The 23,861-nt window shown below is 38.7% G+C and overlaps 2 protein-coding genes across 2 annotated transcripts in view; both read left to right on the top strand.

Annotated features, from left to right (window-relative positions):
- The first annotated feature begins 224 nt into the window (after positions 1 to 224).
- Positions 225 to 4,417, top strand: LOC105692788 (DNA replication licensing factor Mcm7). Its single transcript, XM_012412233.4, has 10 exons — positions 225 to 440; positions 595 to 803; positions 968 to 1,131; positions 1,441 to 1,621; positions 1,705 to 1,842; positions 1,948 to 2,130; positions 2,322 to 2,532; positions 2,665 to 3,142; positions 3,308 to 3,459; positions 3,660 to 4,417. The coding sequence occupies exons 1-10, from the start codon at positions 401 to 403 to the stop codon at positions 4,070 to 4,072; spliced, it is 2,169 nt and encodes a 722-aa protein (XP_012267656.2). The 5' UTR covers positions 225 to 400; the 3' UTR covers positions 4,073 to 4,417.
- A 969-nt stretch (positions 4,418 to 5,386) lies between these two features.
- The window catches only part of LOC112695039 (division abnormally delayed protein), a 124,020-nt gene continuing 105,545 nt past the window's right edge, over positions 5,387 to 23,861 (top strand). The window contains exons 1-2 of the mRNA XM_048648732.1: positions 5,387 to 5,891; positions 23,421 to 23,561. Of these exons, the coding sequence (XP_048504689.1) occupies positions 5,726 to 5,891; positions 23,421 to 23,561 (307 nt within the window). The 5' untranslated portion in view covers positions 5,387 to 5,725. The remainder of the gene's footprint in view (positions 5,892 to 23,420; positions 23,562 to 23,861) is intronic.

The following is a 23,861-nucleotide window of genomic DNA, read 5'->3' as shown; positions in this document are numbered from 1 at the left end:
TGCTACAAAATACATTTATATAATTTTTAGAAAAATTTTCACCATGCTCAGGGCCCTCCACAGTTGCGTTACGCTACTATCGTGTTAGAAAGAGATGGGGATGATCGAAAGCTATCGCTCTCTGTCTTACTTGCTTGCTACACTTTTCTGCCACTATGCTCCCTCCATGTAATATATGCTCTAAGTAGGACCCGGACCCGGCAGTCTGTGTTCATTCCATAGTCACTGACATTACCGATACAATTTCGCGGGAAAAACCATCGCTGAAGCCAGTCCACTGAGCCAGCCTCTACAATAACACCAAATTTCCAATTATACTTCAAATAAGGTCCAACCAAAGCATCGCGATTGTCGCAGATTCTTGTAAAGTAATTTACTAGTTTTCAATACCCAACTTAAAATGCCTCCCAAAATCGACAGAGACTATACTAAAGACAAAGGTACGTATTTTTATTAATCGACGACTAATGTGACGCTGAATTTATCATTCTGTAACCCCAAAATGGTCATTCAGCCTAATCCAAATTTGAATCTTTAAACCCTATCTCTAGTGATGGTATGAATGATCACTAATAAATGTTGTATCTCTTTTAGAACAACTGAAGATGTTCTTCACTGAATATTCAAAAATGGATGATAAGACGGGGAATAAAATTTTTAAATATCGAGCACAACTTACTAACATTGCTCATCGGGAACAAGTAGCATTCACCGTCGACTTAGATGACATCGCTGAATTAGATGATGAATTGGCCCACGCTATACAGCAGAATACACGACGCTACACTACCATAATATCCGAGGTAAAGCAACTTATATTGGTTGTTAGGTAGGCTATGACATACTTATCTAGAGTAGACTTCGAATTCGATGTTAGTATTTGTGCAGTGGTGGGAAAGAAAAACTTATGGAGAAACGGAAACATTATACAGTATCCTGTAGGAAATTGTTCAACATTATTTTCTAGATCTTACAAGAAATATTGCCCAACTTCAAAACCAGACCAGTACCTCCCAAAGATGCATTAGATGTCTACATTGAACATCGCTTACTTATGGAACAACGCCATAGAAATGTTTTAGATGGTGAAGAGCCTAAGAATTCTCATCCTCCAGAACTCATGCGGCGATTGTGAGTATTTTAATGCAATGATGTTACACGCTGTATAGCTAAAAATTCAAAGTATAAGAAACCAGTGGATATTGGGAACCATGTGAAATTTTGAATTAGTCGATGGATTCAAGTGTGATTGTTCTTTCATTATTTAGCCATGCAATTAAAGGTATATGAAAAAAAAATAATTTGATCGAAATAAAACTTTGAATTACAAACCCTTGCTATGACAGACTCTTTAACAATTCACCTAGGGTTGAGTTGCTACAAATTTTGTCATGTCTCTACAGGCATTGTTTGAAATTATCTGATGTATCCGATTTTCAGTGAAGTTTACTTCAGAGATTTTGCAGCAACCAAAGTCTTACCAGTTAGAGACATAAAGGCAATCCACATCGGGAAGTTAGTTACTATTAGGGGCATCGTAACTAGATCTACAGAAGTAAAACCCATGATGTGTGTTGCAACTTATACTTGTGACCAATGTGGAGCGGAAACTTACCAACCGGTATAAAAAGTTGATGACATTGGCTAGACTATACAATGTATATCAGATCGTCCCATTTTATGAATAATTCTTAATGTCTGCAGGTAGCATCCATGTCTTTCATGCCTCTGCAACTCTGCCCTAGTGACGATTGCCAAATCAATAAGTTTGGAGGTAGATTATCTCTGCAAACAAGAGGATCAAAATTCGTCAAGTTTCAAGAGGTCAAAATCCAGGAAGATGTGAGTTTTATCTACCAAATTTTTCAAACTTTTGGAAGCCATTACTTGAAGTGATGTGTTGTATCTGGTGTAACCATGACTGTATTACTGAACATTATATTGCAGAGTGACCAAGTACCAGTTGGTCATATTCCTAGGTCATTGACGATTTTTTGTCGTGGTGAAACAACCAGGCAATGTCAACCTGGAGATCATGTGATTGTTACCGGAGTGTTCTTACCGTTATTAAGATCGGGGTTCAAGCAACTAACTTCCGGCTTACTCACGGAAACCTTCTTGGAAGCCCATGTAAGATTCTTGACTAACTCAAACAAATATCATAATTATATTCAATGATTGGTTGAGTTTGACAGCTTCTCATCCAACAAACATCTGTTATTTCATGATATTGAAATTACCATTAGCTTCTCTGATCAATAAGTTTGGCCATTCAAGCATTTTCACCAGTAGATTTAACCTGGTGATAATTTAAATTTCAGAAAATCATTGGACTCGATCAAGGTGATACAGATGATGCTTCTCGAGAAGTCACGGAAGATGAATTGGCACAATTAACAGAAGATGATTTTTACAGCAAATTAGCTTCTTCTTTAGCACCAGAAATTTATGGCCATGAGGATATCAAAAAAGCTTTATTACTACTGCTTGTAGGTGGTGTAGACAAACGACCTGATGGCATGAAAATCCGAGGTATAAAAAGCATATTTAAGCTCTTTCTATTGATTATCATTGAATTTTGAAGTATACGGATACTGCTCTTGAACTATCAAATTTTGAAAAACAATTCAAGTTTCATTACTAATGATTGCGTAATGTATCCAGGTAACATCAATATCTGTCTGATGGGTGATCCCGGAGTAGCCAAGTCACAGTTGTTGTCATACATAAATCGTTTGGCACCCAGATCTCAATATACCACTGGGCGTGGGTCTTCTGGTGTTGGATTAACAGCAGCTGTGATGAAAGATCCTTTAACGGGTGAAATGATCCTAGAAGGCGGAGCTCTGGTTCTGGCGGATCAAGGTGTCTGTTGCATAGACGAATTCGATAAGATGGCAGATTCAGACAGAACTGCTATTCATGAGGTTATGGAACAGCAGACTATTTCTATAGCAAAGGCAGGAATAATGACGACTCTGAATGCACGAGTCTCCATTCTAGCTGCTGCCAACCCTGCCTATGGTCGATATAATCCAAAAAGAACTATTGAACAGAATATTCAGCTGCCAGCTGCATTATTGTCGAGATTTGATCTGTTGTGGTTGATTCAAGATCGGGCTGATCTAGCCAATGACCTTAGGTAAGTAAAGATGATTCAAATTCTATGATCTTTAATGTTACGGTTAGTGCTCCAAATTTTACTTGCCACAATTTTTCATGAGGTAAATTGTGATTCTAATGATAACGTATATAGAATGTCTCAATGGTTCATTTGGGTAAACATATGAGTAATAATTGTGTGCAGATTGGCAAAGCACATCACCTACGTTCACCAACATTCCACGCAACCACCGACCGAGGTGCGAACACTCGATATGAAGTTAATGAGGAAGTATATTAAACTTTGTAAAAGAAAAGAGCCGATAATAACTGAGGATCTCACGGATTTTGTCGTCAGTGAGTACAGTTTGTATTTGTTACCGATACCTCATGCTCCTATCTATTTTTTGGTTCTGTTTTCTGCAATTTAATATTTTTAACTTGTATCAGTTCCTAAATTCGATTAAAACATTGTTACGGACTGATCGTATTTCTAATCAACCATTGAAAGTGATCCTTGTAGCCCTAATATTTATCAATGGAATCCTATTCTACAGGTTCTTACGTAGAAATGCGAAAGGAAGCGCGGAACAGCCGTGACATGACTTTCACGTCTGCCCGTAATCTACTGGCTGTATTACGGCTGTCGACTGCGTTGGCCCGGCTGCGGCTATCAAACACAGTTGAGAAAGACGACATATCAGAGGCGATTCGTTTGGTTGAGATGTCTAAAGATTCTATCAATCATATTGACGAACGGTCCAACAGACCCGAAGATCCGATGGACAGTATCTATTATCTGATTAGAGACCAGGCTAGAGATACTACCATTGTGAAAGTTTCTGATATACTGGAACGGTGCATAAACAGAGGATTTAAACCAGATCAAGTCAACGAGTGTATTGAAGAATATGAAGCACTTAACGTTTGGCAAGTGAACCAAGCCAGGACAACAATAACCTTCGTTTAGTTGCAAGAGTCGAGTCTTTCCAGATTTCACTGGCTCTTAGCGTCACATTTTCATTTCTCATCCCGTACGAACACCGTTACCCATGGTGAGTTACAGTAACTTGTTCAAATCCGACGATTTTTATAGTATAGTATCTTCCAAGCAGCATTTGTCACCACAAAATATTTATAGTTGACAAATTCTTACAAATATCAGTTCACTCAAGTGTTGGATACAGTAATTTAACTAAGAATAGCAATACTAATTCTTCATTTGTAAAAGTCTAGTTTCATGATTCAATTTGTACTGCCGCATTGTGCCTTTTTATAGAATAATTTTAAGGAAAAAATAAAAGATATTCATTTATCCCGTCTCTTGTATTTTAAACTCACCGATTGAATAGTAGTTTAGTGATTGAGGCAAATTCAATACTACAAACCTCATATTATGACTTGGTTCATATCGAGAAATTGCGCTTTCATTGACAAATTCATCTATTCTTTTCTTGTGAGTTTTTCTTGACCACAAGACGAAAATATTCAGAAAATGTTAATCAAATTCCTGAAAAATCAATTCTTCAATGATGGTTGCAGCCATAATTATAAGACTATGTACTTCAATCGCAGAGCAAAAATGACTGCAGATTTGTCTTACCAAAACATATGCAATTCTACTCTATTTTCATATGCGCCATAGTAAAACATCATAGAGCGTGAAACAATTCGCATATACGTGAACTAGGGGAGAAAAGGGTGCGGTGATCAATATATTTGTAAACCTTAAATACAGGCTCTGATGAGTCGCTTGTATTGGATCTTTGTGAATTTTGCTCGAGTAGAATAATTTCAATTAGTTAATAACTGAATCTGAATTGTTCTTCTACTGCAAAAAGTATCAAGAAACGAGCTCGGGTTTTAATAACGAATTTTCCGTTGCATTCCAGGACAATTGAGTTTTTGAGACGATATACGTAATACATATGGGGTAAGGTGGGTCTTATTTAAATTCAACTTGCCGGGTAATTTCGCGTTCTGCGTCCCCAGATTTCTCCACGTTATGCCCAAAGCATGCCCGAAGTTATACTTATGCCCACGGGTTGTCATTACGGATCTGAAGAGATCAACGGTAGAATCATTAGAATCAGCGTTGACTGAAATTTTTAGTCAATAGAATCAGGCCAGGCTGGTTGGGCCAGTGGATGTGGTCCATGGTATGGTCGGACAGTGGTCGGACAGTGTCGGATCCTCGGTCTCGTTCGTTGTTTGTCGGGCGGGATGTTCGTTTTGTTGAAAAGATGGCGACACATGCGCCCCGTTTTCGTTCAGCCGGTCGGGCAGACACGTCTGCGTCGGCGAAGGACGAAGGTCGGTGTACTCGGGGGTGAACGGATTCAAAATTGAGTGAGCGTTCAGTTACATTCGACCATCCGTGGAGCGCGCGTCGTGCGGCACGTTGGCAGCGACCACTCTAGATGAGTCGATTTTAGCGGATCCGCTGATTCGTTTATTAGATTTACACATTCGTTTCGAGGTATTGTATCTGGATTCCAACGAACGAGTGAAGATTTCCGAATTGCCGGACAATAATCGCCAATGTGCGAATGAGTCGAACGTAGGCGGAGGTTGTTTATTTTCATCAGTGTAACAACAACAATTAATATCGCGGGATAATAAAATGCGTGCTTCACGTGCTGGTGGATTTCTAGTGATCGTTTTATTGTGTTCGTGTTTCGGTGATGTGCGTTCGCGAACGACAAGGACTGCCTGCGAGACGGTCAAGCCCTTCTTCGATGGCAAAAATATCTCGGTCGAATACCTGGAGGGCGAATCACCGGACAACAGTGAGTAGTTTCTCCCTTTTACCTTTCACTTTTCTTCTCGTTATCCACCTATGCTCCCGGGAATCATTTTTCCCTTGCCCGGTGTTTACCCAACGAAATTCACCTCGCACCTCGAGCTCAAACAGTGAAGAGAAATTCATTATTCCAAATCTTCGGGTTTTTTAAATCATTATTTCAGCACCTGTAGAACCACCCTCGCGTGACATTGTAAATGTCAATAACTGGTTTAAAAGTTGTCCCCACGAGGCGCGCTGAAACTGTCAATTCGTTTTTCTATCTTTGTTTTCCTCCAAATATGTAGTCGCGTAGCTGCGTGCGAATAGTGACCCCTAGGCGCAACGCACTACCAAAACCGAGTGTGTATTGTCATCGGGGATAATCTCTCGATGTGTAAAGCCGACACCCAGCTATTGTTTTCAGCTGACGATCAGATGTTCGTCCGCTAAATCTTTAAGACTTTACAGTCTCAAGAAAAAGCAACGATGACGTCTGAGCCAAACTCCGGTATTGAGTATCTCTGTAGGCTGAGAAATAGCTGGAAACGAAGACGGCTCGCTTTAATACGTGCCAAAATAAACCAGCGAATTCGTTGCGCCGGAGCCTTGCTCGTGTCTATTTGGATATCCAAGATTGGCCGATTACTTCCGGTTCGATTTGACCTTAGCTGGGTTATTTCAACCGAGACTAACCATTCACAACTCTTTCGTCGAGTGGCACGTGTTACTCAAGAAAAACAATCACACTACGCGCCCCACAAGATCTACTACTAGTTTCCTAGACGATCCGGCGCGGGCTGTACAATTCGTTCTTAATTGAATTATGAGTAGTTCTTCTTCCTCTTCTAATCCAGTATGTAATTAAACTCGCCCAGGTTGCACCAATGAGTATCGATCGTTGAACTCGAGAACGTCATCGCGCAGGGAAATTTTTCTCATCTAATTTAAAAAATGATTCCGATGAGTCGATTTGCAGATTTCTTTTCGGTAATCGTAAACTCAAAGTTTTGCCTGATTCACAATTCATATTCTGAACAGCTCGGTTCAGATTTCGACTGAGAAAGAACACGTCTCGGATCGGAGTTGAAAAATGCCCATGTTCAGGTTGACTCAAAGACCAGCACTTTTCACACAGATCGAAGAATTAAACTATCGATGGATTGATTGAAAATTCATCTCATTCGGCACAAAAACTTGATCTGATCATGTTATGCATATTTACACCAAACAGTTGATCTTGTCAAAGTCTATTTGAATTGTGCTGATTTTTCTGTAAATCCCAAACGTGCTCGTCTTCGAGTCAGACCGTCACGTGCTCTTTCTCATTGTCAGTCTCAATCTAAAACGTGCTCTCTTCCATCCGGAATTGGAAATGTCCTCATGCCAACTCGGAACCTAAAACGTGCTGTTCCTCGTATCGTGTGGCGCAATGATGATCGTTGACGCGCTTGATTGAAGAAAAAATGTTCAAATACTCGACGTAGACAAGGTGAAATCAAGAATAAACACGCGGGGGACAAATGGAGAGCAATTTCAGTACGAAGCGCGCGTGTTATCTGTAGTTTTTATATCGGTTCAGTACAGAACATTCTCACGAAAGCGTCGTCGTCGTCCGTAGTCAATATTTGATTGATCCCTTTCACGTGATTTTTCGTGACTCTTATATTAACACATCATCTCTGCTCTGATCGGATCTAACTGCGATACCTGTCACCGTACCGTTTATCCGATCCATAAATAAATTCGAATCGAATCGTCGTTCAGAACCTGACTTATGCTAATTTCTTGCGTCATAGAACAGTAGGTAAATGAACGAATATTGTACCGAGGTGTTTTTGTCAAAATTGAAGTTTGATTATTCGTTGAATCAACACCCTGCTAACGATCTGCAGATTTTACGTTCATTTATATTTATACGAATTTGATCCTGTCCCTGGAGAGACAGCCGAGTATCGTTCGAGTATCCATAACGAATTTTCTCTGAAATTATAGAGAGAAAGAAATAAAAAAAAAATACGTCCCACATAAAATTTGGCTAATCTCTATCGTTTCGTCGAGTGCTATCGGTTCGACGATGAAATCTATAATGTGGTACTGCAAAAAAAATGTATGACAATACGTGCGTAATGAAAAGTCGAAGTCTTTTCAGCGATTGACGCTGAGTCATGCGTGAATCGCAGGATTGATCAATCGTTGTTGATATACTGTTCATCGAATTTGAATGATGAGGATATAATTATAGCGAGCGAGGATATAAACGTCGTCGTTCACCGCAATTCGAGTCAGATGACAACCAGATAAACCGAATCCAAGACGAGTGTCGATTGTAAATTAGAAGCCATTCAAAATCTAATCATGTGCCGTATTTCATCAACCAAATCTTTGATCTTATCTCATCGGTATCGTGTAGTTACATTTAATGTATGTTCGACGTTGATCGCTGCTGTTATTCATATACTTACCTTTCCGGGTGCGGCACGATCGCGTTTTCATTGCTTTCAATCTTGTAACATTTGATTCAGAGGCTATCATTTATGAAATGATAATACGCCGTTCGATAAATCAACGCCATAAGCTTCATCACGCTTTCTCTTTCTTATACTTTTCAACTTTTTTCGGCTTTTCCCCAAAGCTGGCATTTCGGATTCTCCTCGTTAGTTTATCCTTAACTAAGAGAGTAAATTTTCAACTATTTTTATCTCGAATTCTCGATGATTTTAAGTATCATCTTTCAACGTGGCCTTGCATAGGTACGTGCGTACGTGCACTGGAATAAAAGAGCGTAATATTTTTGAAAATAATTACGACTATAGTATTCGTGGAATGAATATTTTCTCCTCACCCTCTGTACTGTGTCGCTATTTGTGCAGCTTTGTTTTTTTCTTTCGTACCAATCAACGCGACGCAATTCCAACGTCTCGTTTTCAATGCAGAGGACGGAATCACGAAACACGGGTCCCCCGCGCCTACCGCGACTAACGAACCGTGGGAATACCTGACGGCTATTCACACGCATTCGTGGGATTCTATGTCCTGATCATGCACCGGCAAAGATCCTGCAGCTTTCGTACTTCGTTTCATCGCCCTCTCTCTTATTGCATTAGTGTAGACGCACCGGTTTTGGCCAGCTTATACAATTAATTCGTTTCTCGCCACCGCAACCTCATCCGGAGGGATAATCTTCAAAGCCGTCGTCGAATAGAGAAAATCTAATATCATCGAGGGTGAAATCAGTCTTGGAATTAGCTGACAATGAGCAGGTGGTGTCCACGATTTCATCTATAATCCATATTCGTGTCTATTTTTGCTTCGATGAAGCTGCCTGCATCAGACAAAACTTCTACGCCTATATGCTGTGCATGGGGAGACGATAGTGTTGTATTTATTCCTCGATTCGACGAAACAATTTTCTTTCATTTCGGGTCCTGAAATTCAACCCTTTTTGGATACCAGTCTAATTTTTTTCGCAACTCGATTATATTGCAAGCGAATATAGTCGAAGCGAGGACGCCAGATTTGAAGTAGGGCTCGATTGCGTTATTAGCAATGTTTTTCACTTCGGTAAACCCTCTTTAGGATCCATCGAACGCGCGGGTATTCGAAACCGCGTAAGCTGAGGGAAGTTTGTGGAGAGAACACCTGAGGGGTATTCACACGCATTGCACGCAACAAGCCGTGGTTCAGTTTGTTGGTTCGTTCGTTCATCCGTTCATCGTCATTTGTTAGGTGGTTGGCTCCCCCCCCCCACACCCACAGGCGAGACTCTGGGGCCTTCCATCTCCTCTCCTTCCTTCCTTTTTTTCTATAGCTTTCTTCCTTCTTTCTTCTTCCCTCATCTTACAACCGTCCGTCCTGACGTGGTGTAAATATTTGTTGACCTTACTTTTCAGTCTCGAGCGCTACTATTTTAATCGTATTTCCTGATACGTGGATTCCGGAAACATAAGGTCGCAATTGAGGTCTTCGAAAATCAATTAATTAGCCGATGAGATTTGAGAAATGTCCATTTTTTTTTATCCTTTGAAATTCTAAAGGCAGAAGAGAATAGAAAGCGCCCTGCAGCCTTCTGAAAATGCCAAATTTTCGATTCGACTGTCTTTCTTGACCGGTTTCCAAATTCAGATTCTTATCAGCTCATATCAATCGATCGGTACGGTTTCAGATGTGCGTCGATTCAGAAAATATCGAACGATCAAGTTTTACTTCCTGCAAAAAATATTCTCGCTCGTAATACCTTATTTAAAAAAAAACAAAAAATCGCCTCGTATAATACTTGAGAGGGTTTGAAGCTGCGGGGCACGCGGGCCAAGTCTATGTAAGAGGTGATATCGATTACCTCGCCGCGTGAGCCGGGGAAACTCCGCAATTCTTATTAATGTTAGCCAAAGTTTTTATTTCATTCATGAATTTAATATAATCCGCGTACTTCGTCGTTACGGTCAAAGTCTCGGAAATTTATAAGTTATTGCTGCGAGCTTGATACCTACGCTTGAATTAAATCGTAGAAATTCGTAAATTAATTGGAAAATTTACGAACTACTGAGGGAATGCCTTTGTCTGGGTGATAACGATACGTATACGTATATATATTTCGTATATTCATTCTATCTCACGGAATTATCGATATGAATTTCGTGCAAATGAAATATCCCCATTGTCGGAGAATCGCCACGAGTTCATCAGCGGTATTGAATGTTCTTTCGTATTTCTGAACAAGCGGTTCGGTCGCTCGAAAATCGTCACTGCGGTTTCGCACGAGACGCAGCTATAAACTTTTCGTGGTAGGGGAGACCGGGGCAAGTTGGAGGCTGGGGCAAGATGACGAATTGATTGTTTTTAGAATATTTTGACAGATAGCGCCGGGTAAGTTATCAAAAAGTGTTAAACACTCTTCTACGCAATAATATTTGCGATATAGCTAGCGTGGCAAGGTCATCCGGCTTTTTTACGGAGGCATTGTGGTTTCAGACGTGTGCGAAGTAATATCTGGAGCTCAAGAAAATAGTTGTACACAACTACAGATAAGCAAGATCGGACTTGTGAATTAATACTTTATTTCTATACGCATATAGATCCTAGAGATCATAGAATCTCCGAATTTTCACCAATGTACTTTTTGTGGGGTTCTTTTTTTGCAAATAGTGGCAAATGGGGCAAGATGGTGGGGGCAAGTTGACGGATCGTCCTTATCGAGATCTTTGCATGTTGTTTAGTTAATTGATATTTAGGCTACATACGATTGTGCAGCTCATTGAATAAATTGATAAATAAATAAATGAATAAATTTATTCACGATTCAATGTTGGCATGTTCTAATGTCGAAGGAGCAGCTCAGTTCGTTTGCGACCAGTGTTAATTGTATATCTAAGCTAAACTACATAAACTATGCGTATTTGTATTTTCATATCTTTTATGGATTTGAATAAACTGAAGTATATTTTGACGAAAAAAGTATTTTTTTAGGCCCATTAAACCAAAATCTAATATTCGTCAACTTGCCCCGATAGGTTCGTCATCTTGCCCCGTGGTCGGGGCAAGATGACGAATTTGCAGAATTTCGGAAAAATGGAAATTACATAGTTTGTGAATGATCGAATTCAATGTCAATTTTTTTTTTAATAGCTAACATCTCATACTTTTGAAAAATACCAACAGATTTTGAAATTCGCTTACAATCGATTAAAAAACCGCACTTGAAGCTTAACGTCTCCAACTTGCCCCGGTCTCCCCTACCAACGAAAATTTTCAAAAAAAATTCCAGGGAATTGTATATTACGTTACAACAGCAGCGACGACTCGTTTTTATATAATTTATCGATTTTCTTACGCGGATCGAATCGCAGATGCGTTAGGGAATTTTGCCAAACTTCTATTACGCAGCTGCAATTTCGAAACCGGAAGTGTAGCGCAGCGGAGCTGATGTGTTTCAACGAGAAGAATCGTAAATGGTCGTATGTATCATTTTTTCGCACAAAGAAGTTTAGGTTTTTACCTGGTAAAATTTGCAACTCTATTACTAATTGTAGGCACCTCCGAGAACACTATATCAGATTTATGCGAAATCGTATGAAAAAAATTGTTGAAATTTGTTCCGATTCGGAGTTGCAGGTACATTGCGCGACAGCACTGGTAAGTTTCAAGTTTTCTTTCCAAGCCTGTTTTGAGATTGACATTATCCAAAAGCACATCCTGTAGGCACACGTACGGGAAACCTATTTGTTTTTACTGGATACTGAACGGGTATATTTATACATCTATAGAGTATATAATGTATTTATGTATATACCCAAAAGTATCGGTGTATCTGGTGTATAGTTATAAATTGCCAGGGTGCCATATACATATGTATATAGACATATAGTCGTCGCTAATAACCGAAATAATTCGTTGCGAGGTGATGAAATTTTTATTAGGTAAAAATTCATTCCCCTTCAGCAATATAATGATTATATACTTCGGTTGCAGCTCACTATATGTATAATGGTTTTTTTTCAGTGCTCTGCTTCAATATGTCTGAAAAGTGAGTCGGGGGCGGTGAACAAACATTGCAATACGGCCTTTTCACGTATACTACGCGTAGGTAGAATTCTTTTTTTTTTTTTTCTTACTTTTTCGTCCTCCGAAATCAAAGTTTTTATTTATAGAGTACAGCGTATACTCGAACATCCGCAACTGCATTCTGCCGATATAATCTTCTTCCCATACACAGTAGATGTGCTCGAACTTTCCATCCTCGACGTTGCCCAATTATCCGGAATAACTTTTTTCTTTCACTTGGTATTCTCAAATGTAATTTTCAATACGTCTCTGCTGCGGTGTAGACGATATACGACACTGCAGGTATATACCACGAGGATGATCAAATTTACGATATAATTATCACTCGCGCACATTTCGAAATCTCATCAGATGTTCGATACCTTTTTTCATCGTCTGCGCCGCATTATCCAGTCAATCGCCCTCTGCCATCTCAAATCGCGTGGGATTACGTTAAAGGGACCGCGGCACGAGCTGACGTTAATTTGTTTATTTGAAGAAAAAAAATTATAAATGCGATGCACTAAAGAGAAATCAAATTTCAATTCATTTGATATATCTTATACCGAGTTGATAGCCGTACCTCCGACGGTTCATAGATATCATCTTATCCATGAATCAAGAAACTCTGCATGAATTAATTAATGAAAGAGATAGAAAAAAGTTTCTGTGATCGTATCATCTATGTTAAATGTATTAAGAATTTCTAGTACTTGTAATGATTATTTATTCTTTCTATATACAGTGGATCATGTTCAGTTGGCGCAAACTTTAATTTCTGTGTAAAACACGTCAGATTACACGCCAGTACAAACGATTTTAATTTTTTCACCTGAAAATTGAAAAAAATCAAAGACGAAATATCGGATTTTGTGTTTAGTAGAAGGACAATTGAAATACAAAAGCTAATACCGAAATTTCTATGCAAAAACCAATCGGGTTGCGTCGTACGCTGAACAATTGTTACGTTTACTATTAGCTGCGCTCCGTATAATTGTATTTCGGTGAATAGTTTAAACTTATATCTCCCTGCAGTGCAGAGTACCGTTACCTATACGGCGAATATTTGCACGTATTCTGCATTAGATTAATACAATTTCGGCGGATTCGATTGTTTTTCATCCCCATAATAACCTGCTGCGTATAAGTACTTGGAGAGTTTTACGAGAATGAGGTGGTGGTTTTTAAGGGCTTGTCCTGAAAATCTTGTTACGCGAATTCCTATTGATCCATGAAAAATAATGAATTCATGAATCGCAATTTGGTTGTCGAACAGAATTAATGTTAACCGATTGATTATCGTTGAATCGTTGATCGGTAGTGGTTTCCCGTTCGTATATTGCGAAACGATAATAAAATTCGTGGGAATCGTGGAAATGATCTAATAAAAAAAAAAATATGAAAAATCCGGAAATCCGAGCACACGCATATTTTCGTCATGCAGGTGTGTATAGCGGCAGTAACACGCGACCGATATGAATACGGCGGTGAAGCACTTGGACTGATTGTGAGTCATCCGCACAGTTGGTCGGATCCAGTTTTCTTTAAATAACACGACTGCCGAACTGTCGCTTTTTATTAAATAAATACAGCCATATGTCGCTGAACGGATTCAACGTTTACAAATCTGCGAAAAATCTCTGGTAACATTATCTGAACAAAAATTGCTATATTAAGCTCATTTCTATTACTAATTTTGAATGGAAATGGTAATTATAGCTCGGTCTCCAGATGAACTAATATTTACAATAATTTTTTTTTCATTCCTTTCTTGTAGAGAACCACAAGCAAAATACCGTTCAAATATCATAGGGCCTTAATCATCCAATTATTGCTCATGCAGTCTACGCTGTCGAATACGCATCGCTCTGAATAAAGGCTTTGGTAGTAGAATTTTCAATTTATTAATTTTTTTTATTTTTTTTATTTATCACAATTCTAGTCAATTCCACCGATCTCGACTTCTCGATTACATTACGGTCAACGACGTGTAAAATACACACGTACCTCCATCCATCTATAATATTAGATATATATTGCAGCGTCCATCGATTTATACATATATACCTATGCATAAATCTATACGTCGTGATGTCGAGTACCGATATGAAAATGGAGATAAAAGTACTACAATGCCGCGCGCGAGAAGATTTGTACGATGAATAAAGTTTTTCATGTATATTGATGCGTATATTGGTACAAAATATTATTCGGCAAATTTTATGGTCGTACAAATTTTTATTACATCCGTTTACGTCCTGAAATTGTGTCGCGTATTCGCGATACGATCAGCAATTCTTCCGTCACTGCTAGACCTATAGTTGGGCGTTTTCTTTTCTTTTTTTTCAATCGAACAGCGTTTTCGGAAGTCGAACGGAGAAAATTAATCATACGTTCGCACTCGCGGGTATACTTCAACCGAAGCAAAGTGCTGAGATACCTATTCAAGCGAAATCTTAGTATATATAGTAGACACATGTACGTGCATATGCACGTGTATAAGTAGACCTGGAATATAACGAGGCCGAGTAAAAATAAATTGACAACGATCTCTGCAGATGTTGCAGAATTAAGTGGGCAGGCTCGTAATAACCATCCAGTACAGCGATATGTATCGCCCTAATCTCTGCTCTTTACCCTACTAATGCAGTAAAAGCGATTGTTATAAAGTATGAAACTTTTTACTCTGTATTCGTATGGGTATAATATCCTATGCATGTATACGTGCGTACGTGCAGGCATATTATTTTAGACGTCACGCGCGGTACCTCGCGGACACTAACAAATTTAGTTACGGTCGCGTATGCGCATAAAACCGAGCGGTCAGTTTGCACGAATATTCCCGGTGCGCCTAAGAGACATCCAACCAAAAATAATGTACGTACAACTCATTGAAAACCTTCGACATTTTTACGATTGGTTTTATTCTTCAGTTTCTTTCGTCGCGTTGGTAATAGTTATGAACTATTTTTGGCCAAACTCGTATCAGATATAATACTCCTATATCCAATAACGTCGAATATGATAATTTTCATTTCGAAGTACCCTTATCGATCGCTGCGTGTCAAATTTATCAATTAATAAAGTCTGTTTATTTATCTATTCTCAGTCAAGTTTATTTCTATAACCACACCTGTATCTGCATTTGCATTCATATTCGATACGAAAATTTGCCCTAGCATTTTTAGTACATGTATTAAATATGATGCGCGTACACATGGGTATATATTCATGCTTTGGTTATATGAATGATACGATGGAATAATTAATATGATAAATAATAATGGACGGGTTGCATTCTCTGCTGAATATACCATGGTATCATAGATAGTTCAATATATCTATAATAGCATTCATGCAAATTGTTTGTGAATAATTATAAATATCTATTGTACATTATTATAATTGATTGTTTGGTTTTCAACTATGTATAATATTCTGCATAAGGAATGATATAATATTCGTTCGATTGAATATTTAATCGATAGATATACATGTATTCGAGCAGTTCGACCAACTACACGTTTATACATACCTATATATCTACAAATATGAAGCAGACGTCAAAAAGATTGTCTCAAATTTTCAACTAATTTTGCGTTAATAACATACATATTAGATTTAGAAGTTTATCCAGTTTCGTTGAGTATCGATGATTGAGTATATTCTTTATATTTTGTTCTGAAACACATTGCTTCTGAAATGTAATCCCTTAGATTGTTCGCAGTTTTTTTTCCGTGCAGATGCACATCTTTGTGCAATTTCAGAACTTGAACTGCTGATTGCAGAATGTTTTGTTTTTATTTGCAGCCCTCTATCTTTATACGCAGCTAATGATAGATCTACGTGGATATAGGTATAGTGGGTTTTGTTTGATCAAAATTACCGGGTTTGTGTAATTTGACGGTGGCCCCAGGCTGGGGTTAAGATCTACTTACGGAAGTTGGTCGAAGCTTTGAGATCCCGAGTAAACACCTTCGGGTATATTTCGTAGGATATGTTGATAACCAATTCCTGATGATTCTACAATTTTCACGTGATTACTGGCATCCATTTCACGAACCTTGATTCACCGGGAATCGAAAGGGCGCTACTATACACATATGGTGTATAGAACTAAATTCAAATCGGTGGTACCATTATGTGAAAGCAAACGATCGAAAAACAAAAAGAACACCCATTATGTATTGTTACGTATGTGCTCTTTTTTTTTTCTTATTTTTTGTGCCGACTCTTTTTTTTTTTTGTACTCAAATATTTGAGAAAGGATTTCCAAGGATTCTTCCTGTACATAAGGATATACGAGAGATTTGAGATATGTACATTTAAGATAGGAAAAGATAATCTGGAAAATTGCCTCGCTTTTTTTCACACTCTTTTCATCGACCATCTGAAAATTTGTGTTTGATATTTTCAAGGGTTTTTTTTTTCCCATATCGGCTCGCGTGCGACAAACACTTGCAGAGCAGTGTAGCACAAATCATCCAACGAGCGTATATCTATGTGGAACTTATGTATGTAGAATGTGTATACATACAGTTATTTATAGATGAATTTATAACGTGTGTATAACACCGCCGTTTAAGTGACACGCGTGAACACTTTTTACGGTCGACCTTGCGACCTATAGCGTACGAACGACCTTGTCGCCACCGCTGGTACATTCGGAACAGACAGCTGGGAGAGCCATGAGATACGATAAAGGATCGTAAAAAATTATCGACGTATAGGGTACATATTCGGGTATCGCGACGTGCGCAACGACGGCGGTACCACCGTACGATATTGGCGAATCTCTAAATACTTACATACATAATGTATTCGGGTACTCGGATACCTCGTATACACTCTCGTTCTAATCGAATTCCACTTGATTATATCGTAGGACGATGACCTCCTTCCGTTTTGCTTATTTTTCTCCCGGATGTTATAAATAATAGGCCATTGAATAAAATGATTTTGTACACCACGTATACCTATGTAGGAGAGAATGTCGGGGGTGAAATATCAAAGCGACAGTTACGAAGGAAGAACAAAGGGTAAAAGTTCTCTCCCGGAGACATTTTTTGGTTTTTGTAATCAGGCACTGCGCTCTGCCAGTTCGCATGTATTATACGCCTCCTTCTTTATTCGCTACCCCTTTTTAATCAAACACCTATTCTGATTCAGAATAACGTTACACACGTATATTCAGACTCCGAATCTCAGCAGACATACAGTAGACAAATATTGGAAAGTCTTATCCTGTTCTACGAGTGATCGCCAATTTATCGACCCGCAATGTGAAAAATCAAGTATATCTTGATGGGAGAAATTCGTAGATTGACAATAAAAAAATTCTTCAACATGCGTGTGATATATAATGATGTGAAATTGAAAAAGAAATTACGGGGCAAAAATTTGAACGACCAACGAAATCAAATGCGGCGCGTGCAACGTTGGTTATATTAGGTACGTACATTATCAGAGTAAACGAGGTACCGACTTTCCCGCCTGCGGTGTTTGTTGGTGTATAAACTTCAATATGCTACAAGATACTTACCCAAATAGGCGGGGTAGTTACCCCTCACTTTCCATCCACACGCAGTTTCGTCAACGAAGATAAACGATACAAAATAATATTATGGGGACAAGGTTTTTTTTTTACTTTCTTTCAAAAACTCCTTGTATTATACACATATAAATTATAGCAGGCAGGGCTCCAGAATGGCCTGACAAAAAAACTTGTATATTTTTTTTAAGCCTCTTGCACCCTTTTCCCTTCTTTTTTTACACAGTTTTTGTTTCCTTCTTTTTAACGTTGAAATAATCCTCTTTTTTGCTCGGTCAGCTGATACCGACGGCCTTTCAAATTTTTTTTGATTTTTCCTCGCGGTTGTTGCCTTTCATAATTTTCGTTATAGCTTCGAAGGTGTAGAACTTTCCGATGTTAACGATAAGCTTCTATATCGTCCGGTGAATGACGTGCACTAATTTGAGATCAAATTTATTCTGCAATTCGATTTTATATCAATATTCAGCAAAGGCACTTCCGGTTCGTACCAGAGCAGTTGATGAACGAGTAGATTAATTTCATATAGGATGGGCGCCGACATATTTTATTTTATAATCATTATTTCCCGCTGATTGGTCTTGTATGTGGTACGACTCACATCTTTTACCCGACCGATCGTTTTTGTCTCTTTCTTTATACCTGGAACGTCGCGACGTTCCATATCGACCGTCAATTATAGCCGTGTCACACCTGGTTCACGCCACCTGCGTAGAGTACACAAGTATGGTGCACCGTAACTAATTGCTGCCGAAGGTGCGATCGTTTGTGTACCAGAACAACTCATCGATATCGATGAAAAGGAAATAATTATATTATACACATACGTCGAAAGAGACACGAACGAAAAAAAGTCAATGAAAATATGGTTGTTGAGTATTTCGAATATATGAAAATGATGTGTTTAATTTTCATACCTACGTACGTACAATATATGCGTTGAACATGCATACGCGGTATATGTGTGTAATAAAAATAATAAATATGTTTCATATATACAAGATAAGAGTATACGTATAGTTTAATTCATTCTCGAGTACGTAATGCGAGAAGTAAGCAGGTATGCAATAATACCGCATATTATGCTATAGTCTAGGGTACCATGACCACGTATCAGCTGGGGGTGTTTTGTGTGTTTATAACTCTTTAAACCCTTCTTCCCCATAATTTACAAGTAAATTTCCTCTAATTGTACCTTTTCTACATAGATGCACATACACACGTACGCGCGTGTGTATGCGTACCTCGCACTTCCCCTCCTTCCTGCTCGGGCTAAGAACTTTTGACAGTGACTAATGCATTCGCCCATTTGGGGGTTGTTCAACGCCTCCGCCTTACTTTCCTGCAGTGCTTCCAACCCCCGACTGTTTCTCTCATTTCTTTCCACACCGCGCGTCGACCGGAGTGAACGGAGAAACGGGGTAAAAGGAGAGAGTATATTTTCGCCGTCGACCAACCGGAGTGTCAACCTTCTATAGAGTTATTTCTCATCGCTCATAAGACTCGTCGTTTTCAAGCCATACGCATTTATTTGTATATTATAATTCAGGAGCTGCGCACGTAGTACACACAACGATTATTCGCGTCACGTCGATGAAAAAATTTCGGAAAAATTGAAAATGAAAATTCATAACTGCAGCAGGACAGAATATCGCGATATGTACGGTGGCGGTATAGCGCCAGAGATTTTACGAGATCGAGAATCGGATGCGTAGTTCATAGGTATGTGTAGGTGGAACACTTTTTCATTTGAAAGTTTTTTGTACCTCTGCGTTGGCGTGGGCATTGAACTCTCCGGCGCGGTAGCTGCTGAACCCGGAATCGGCGATCGCGAGTCGATGCGATATTCATCTGTGTTAATTTCTCATCACAGCGTCGCGGCGCCGCGCCGGTGACTGAGTAACGATAGGCGACCGAGAAATACACGTACAAGGTGTTCATAAATAATTGTGCCAAATTCGAGGGGGTGATGATGTCTCCCGAAACAAGTAATCTGAGATGAGGGCATCGAAGGTCGCAGGTCAATCGCCCGATGACCGACAATTATGGTGATTGTTTGCAATAATTGAAAAATTGAAAATTAATGAATAATATACCAAACAAACGGACCACAACCTAAAGCTTTGGTCTTTTGAATTGTGAGCGTATTACAGCTTTCGAGTTTCGAGTCTTTGTACCTACTACCTTCGATGCCCTGGAACGCCTGAACGCGACATGGATTGATTGCTCGTCTCAGATTACTTGTTTCAGTGCACTTTATCTGCCCCTTGAGTCTTGTACGATTATTTATTAACACCCTGTATGTACGTAGCTATGTACCACATGACTGGTGATAATGATTTTCCGTATTTATGTGCACACCGTTCGCCTTTGCAACTGAGGAATTCAGAATCGTTCGTCTGGAGTCTAGACGGAGCTGCTAGTTTATGGTAATTTCGGTATCGTTCTTCGAAATTGATTATTTATCGGTTTGATAAGCAACTAATTCGATAGAATAAATTACCTACACACGGTACATACATACCTCAGTTGTGCATAACTTTGCACATTCGTTAATCTACAATTTATGTAGAACTAAAATTAAGGTTTGTCCCTTTAATCATTCATGCCAACAGAAGTCTATCCGACGAATCAATATCGAATACGTTTCGTATCGGTTTTATTTCGCCAATCGTGTAGGTATATTGTTAAATTTTTACAGGACGATCATTTTCTTTTCTTTCCTTCTTACCCTCAATCTGATCGAACATCCCCAGCTCATATCCTTCATCTGCTCACTCTTACCGCATATCGCTGTTTCAATTTACCCTGTACCTCGAAGAGAAGGGATGCCCAATGTGCATAATATCTATACACGATCATATAATAGGGGATGCGCGTGTCGAAAGATACCCATATTTTTGCCCGGTTACATGTCGTGACTCATAAATATGTATGTACGTTGAAATTACATACCACATGTTCAACGTAACGTGATCCAAATGCCCGTAGAAAAACTTTTTCGTATATACAATTTAGGTAAATTATGCATCTAACGTATACACGCGTGTGTCTAATCTAACATACGTACGTACATATATAAATATTATGCATTTTACTTGCGCATAGATACGCACATTTGTATATTTCATCACCACGTTTTGTCACGTGTTTTCATTTTCATACGTGTATATATAATGTATTATACGCACACGACCTTATACTGCATAGGATATTTACAATTTCAGCCGTTTGTTCCGTGGATTCTTTTTTTCTATTTATTTTTTCACTTTCATTTTTCGCCTCGGTACAGCTTCATCTTCCTGGGAGATAATATGCGCCTCGTATACTTCACACTTGTATATATTACATGGCATCTTATGTGTGTACTTAACAGGTTCTCGAGATACACGTGAAGTACGAGAAACATATCCTCGGCGTGCATTATACATATAATTATATATAATTGCGCGCTCTCTGTGCATCTTTCCTGTTTTTTTTTTTTTTTTTTTTTCTTTTTCTCTTGAAACGATCCCTAGTATCCAAGTTTTGATTTATTTTTCTCCATTTGCAAATTGTACAGTTGAAACTCGCTAGAATATCGAATCGCATTATTGCATTAGGATTTCTCGAACATGAGAATACTTGCCCAAAGGTGATAAGGGGGATGAAAAGAAATACATTTATCAAGTCGTGTTATTTCATTTTCTTTTATTTTTACGGTTTTTCTTTGGTTTTTCTCTTTTTGCGCCCGATAATATGTAGGTCGGAAAAACTGGTAGCGTGGAGAGACGCACGTAAAGGTTACAGATATAATGTACGGACACCCGTGGGGACGAAAAAATATGGCTACGTAATAAAAATCACCCAGCTTTATGTATGAAAGTCAGTGATACGTGTGCACATATAGTACACACTATATGCGTACCAGCTGTCAGATGTATATCTATTTTCGTATGATTTTTACCTGGGAAAATGAGGCCGACAACGTATACTGCGAGTAAAAAAAATAAAATAAATAAAATATTCGAAGAAACGAAACAATATACATAAAAATTTGACGGAACGAATTAATTTTTGAGAATTTCTTTTTTCTCGTCGTCAGATTACATGTGCACATATTTGGGCATAAAGTGTTGAAGTATATAAATTAATAATAACGAACAGCAATTAATTCTCCAGCTGAATGAAATTGAGTTAGCGATATAATAAACTTGCATAATTGATCAAGTTGTATTTGATATGAGGGTTAATCGATTGAGCGAGTAACTTTGTAATAGGTGTCGTTAACAATCGTTAGCTGCAGCATACAGACTCGAATCTGTACGGGGTGCTTAGTAATTATTATATTTATATCCGGAACCCTCTCCGAATAGGTATAGGTACACATATACATCGAGATTAAATTTCAGTTTGAAATGAAAATTAATTGCAACGATATTTTATGACTCTACCACTCGGATCGCTTCGTGTTAACTGGTTCCTCTACTACCTACGTTCCGGCTGTTATCGCTCGCCCGTTAAAGAATTGAAAATTGAAATGCACGTTCGTTGATTAGAATTCTTCTCTTCTTTTACAATTAGATACGATGTAAATGCAACATCTTTATACACGTATAAATAATAAAAAATTCATAAATTTCTTCCGCTGTAGACAAGGTATGATTTTGCATGGAATGCCCTGTATATTTATCTAGATAATTTTTCTATCGCTTCTATTCTTTTTTATCTCGAAAATATCTTAACCTGGATTCGGTCGCACGTACTACCCTCGGTTTTGAGGAAGTTACCGCGTGCACGTATACGTCGGTGTGCAATATCCGCGGTAAGCTGTACCCATCACCTGTATTATATAGTTTGACGTTCGCGAGCTCCGAGTCGATTAAATTGATCTTTCTTTTTATAGATATAAATAGTTGTCCGTGCACGTGAGTTGACGTGTCCAAGCGCAGTATAATAGCGGCTCAGCCGGTATACCTGCTGCCGTAGCTGCTGCTGCCTCACTCGCGAAATGTAATTTAGTCAAATTACACGCGCCGAGTGAACGGTAATACTAGGAAATGATTATGTCGGTTTCAAATCCACATTTATTCTACTCAAATAGGTAATCCTATAGCTTAGCCGCGGTCTCGTCGATTCATACTGCACACGCGTCTTTACACGCACCGCGTACATCCCGCTGCACAAACCCTTTACACGAACCAATCGTGTTTTCGCATTCAGGGAAAATCATTGTTCGGGGCTCGTGTAATTGATGCGCGTAACACGAGATGTGGTATTTTCGAGTTTTATGGATCACATGACCTTCTATACCGTGTAGGATGTTTTCTTTTTTTTTTTTTTTATTAATTTTAAATAAATTTTTATCTCACGGAGCCTGCGAACTCCGATCGCAATATTTCTTATTACAAGCATTTTGTTGTACATACATTTCATTCATTAACTTGATTGTTTTTCGTTTTTCAGCAACGTGCGGTGGCCCTTGCTGTAATTCAAAAATGGAGCAACGAATTTCCAATCAGGCTAGGGATGATTTTCAAAATTTAATGCATCACCACAGCAGAAGTCTTCAAGGGCTTCTGGCCTCCACTGCAGACGCCATAAGGGGTGAGTAGATTCCATTTGCAATATCTTGAAATACATCTGATTGCGAAATAACCAGAAATGCAAGTCTTTCGGAGGACGTAAAATTCGAACGCGATGATGCGTACTCGTTACTATATTTTCTGTCAAAATATGCTAAAGTAAAAAAGCTTTTCATTGGTTTCTAAAAATTCGAGAAAAATGTCCAACCGTTCCAGATGTACTCCGGTTTTTTGTCCCCTCGAATCACCGGCATAAATTCAAAATGATTAATTTTGCCTGATCGATTCAACATCGAGTCGGCTATCAGCCGGTACGCGCCCA

The sequence above is a fragment of the Athalia rosae genome, chromosome 1 (assembly GCF_917208135.1).
Source record: "Athalia rosae chromosome 1, iyAthRosa1.1, whole genome shotgun sequence".
NCBI lineage: Eukaryota > Metazoa > Arthropoda > Insecta > Hymenoptera > Athaliidae > Athalia > Athalia rosae.
Note: the sequence above shows the minus strand (reverse complement) of the source record. Positions and strands in the feature narration are given on the sequence as shown.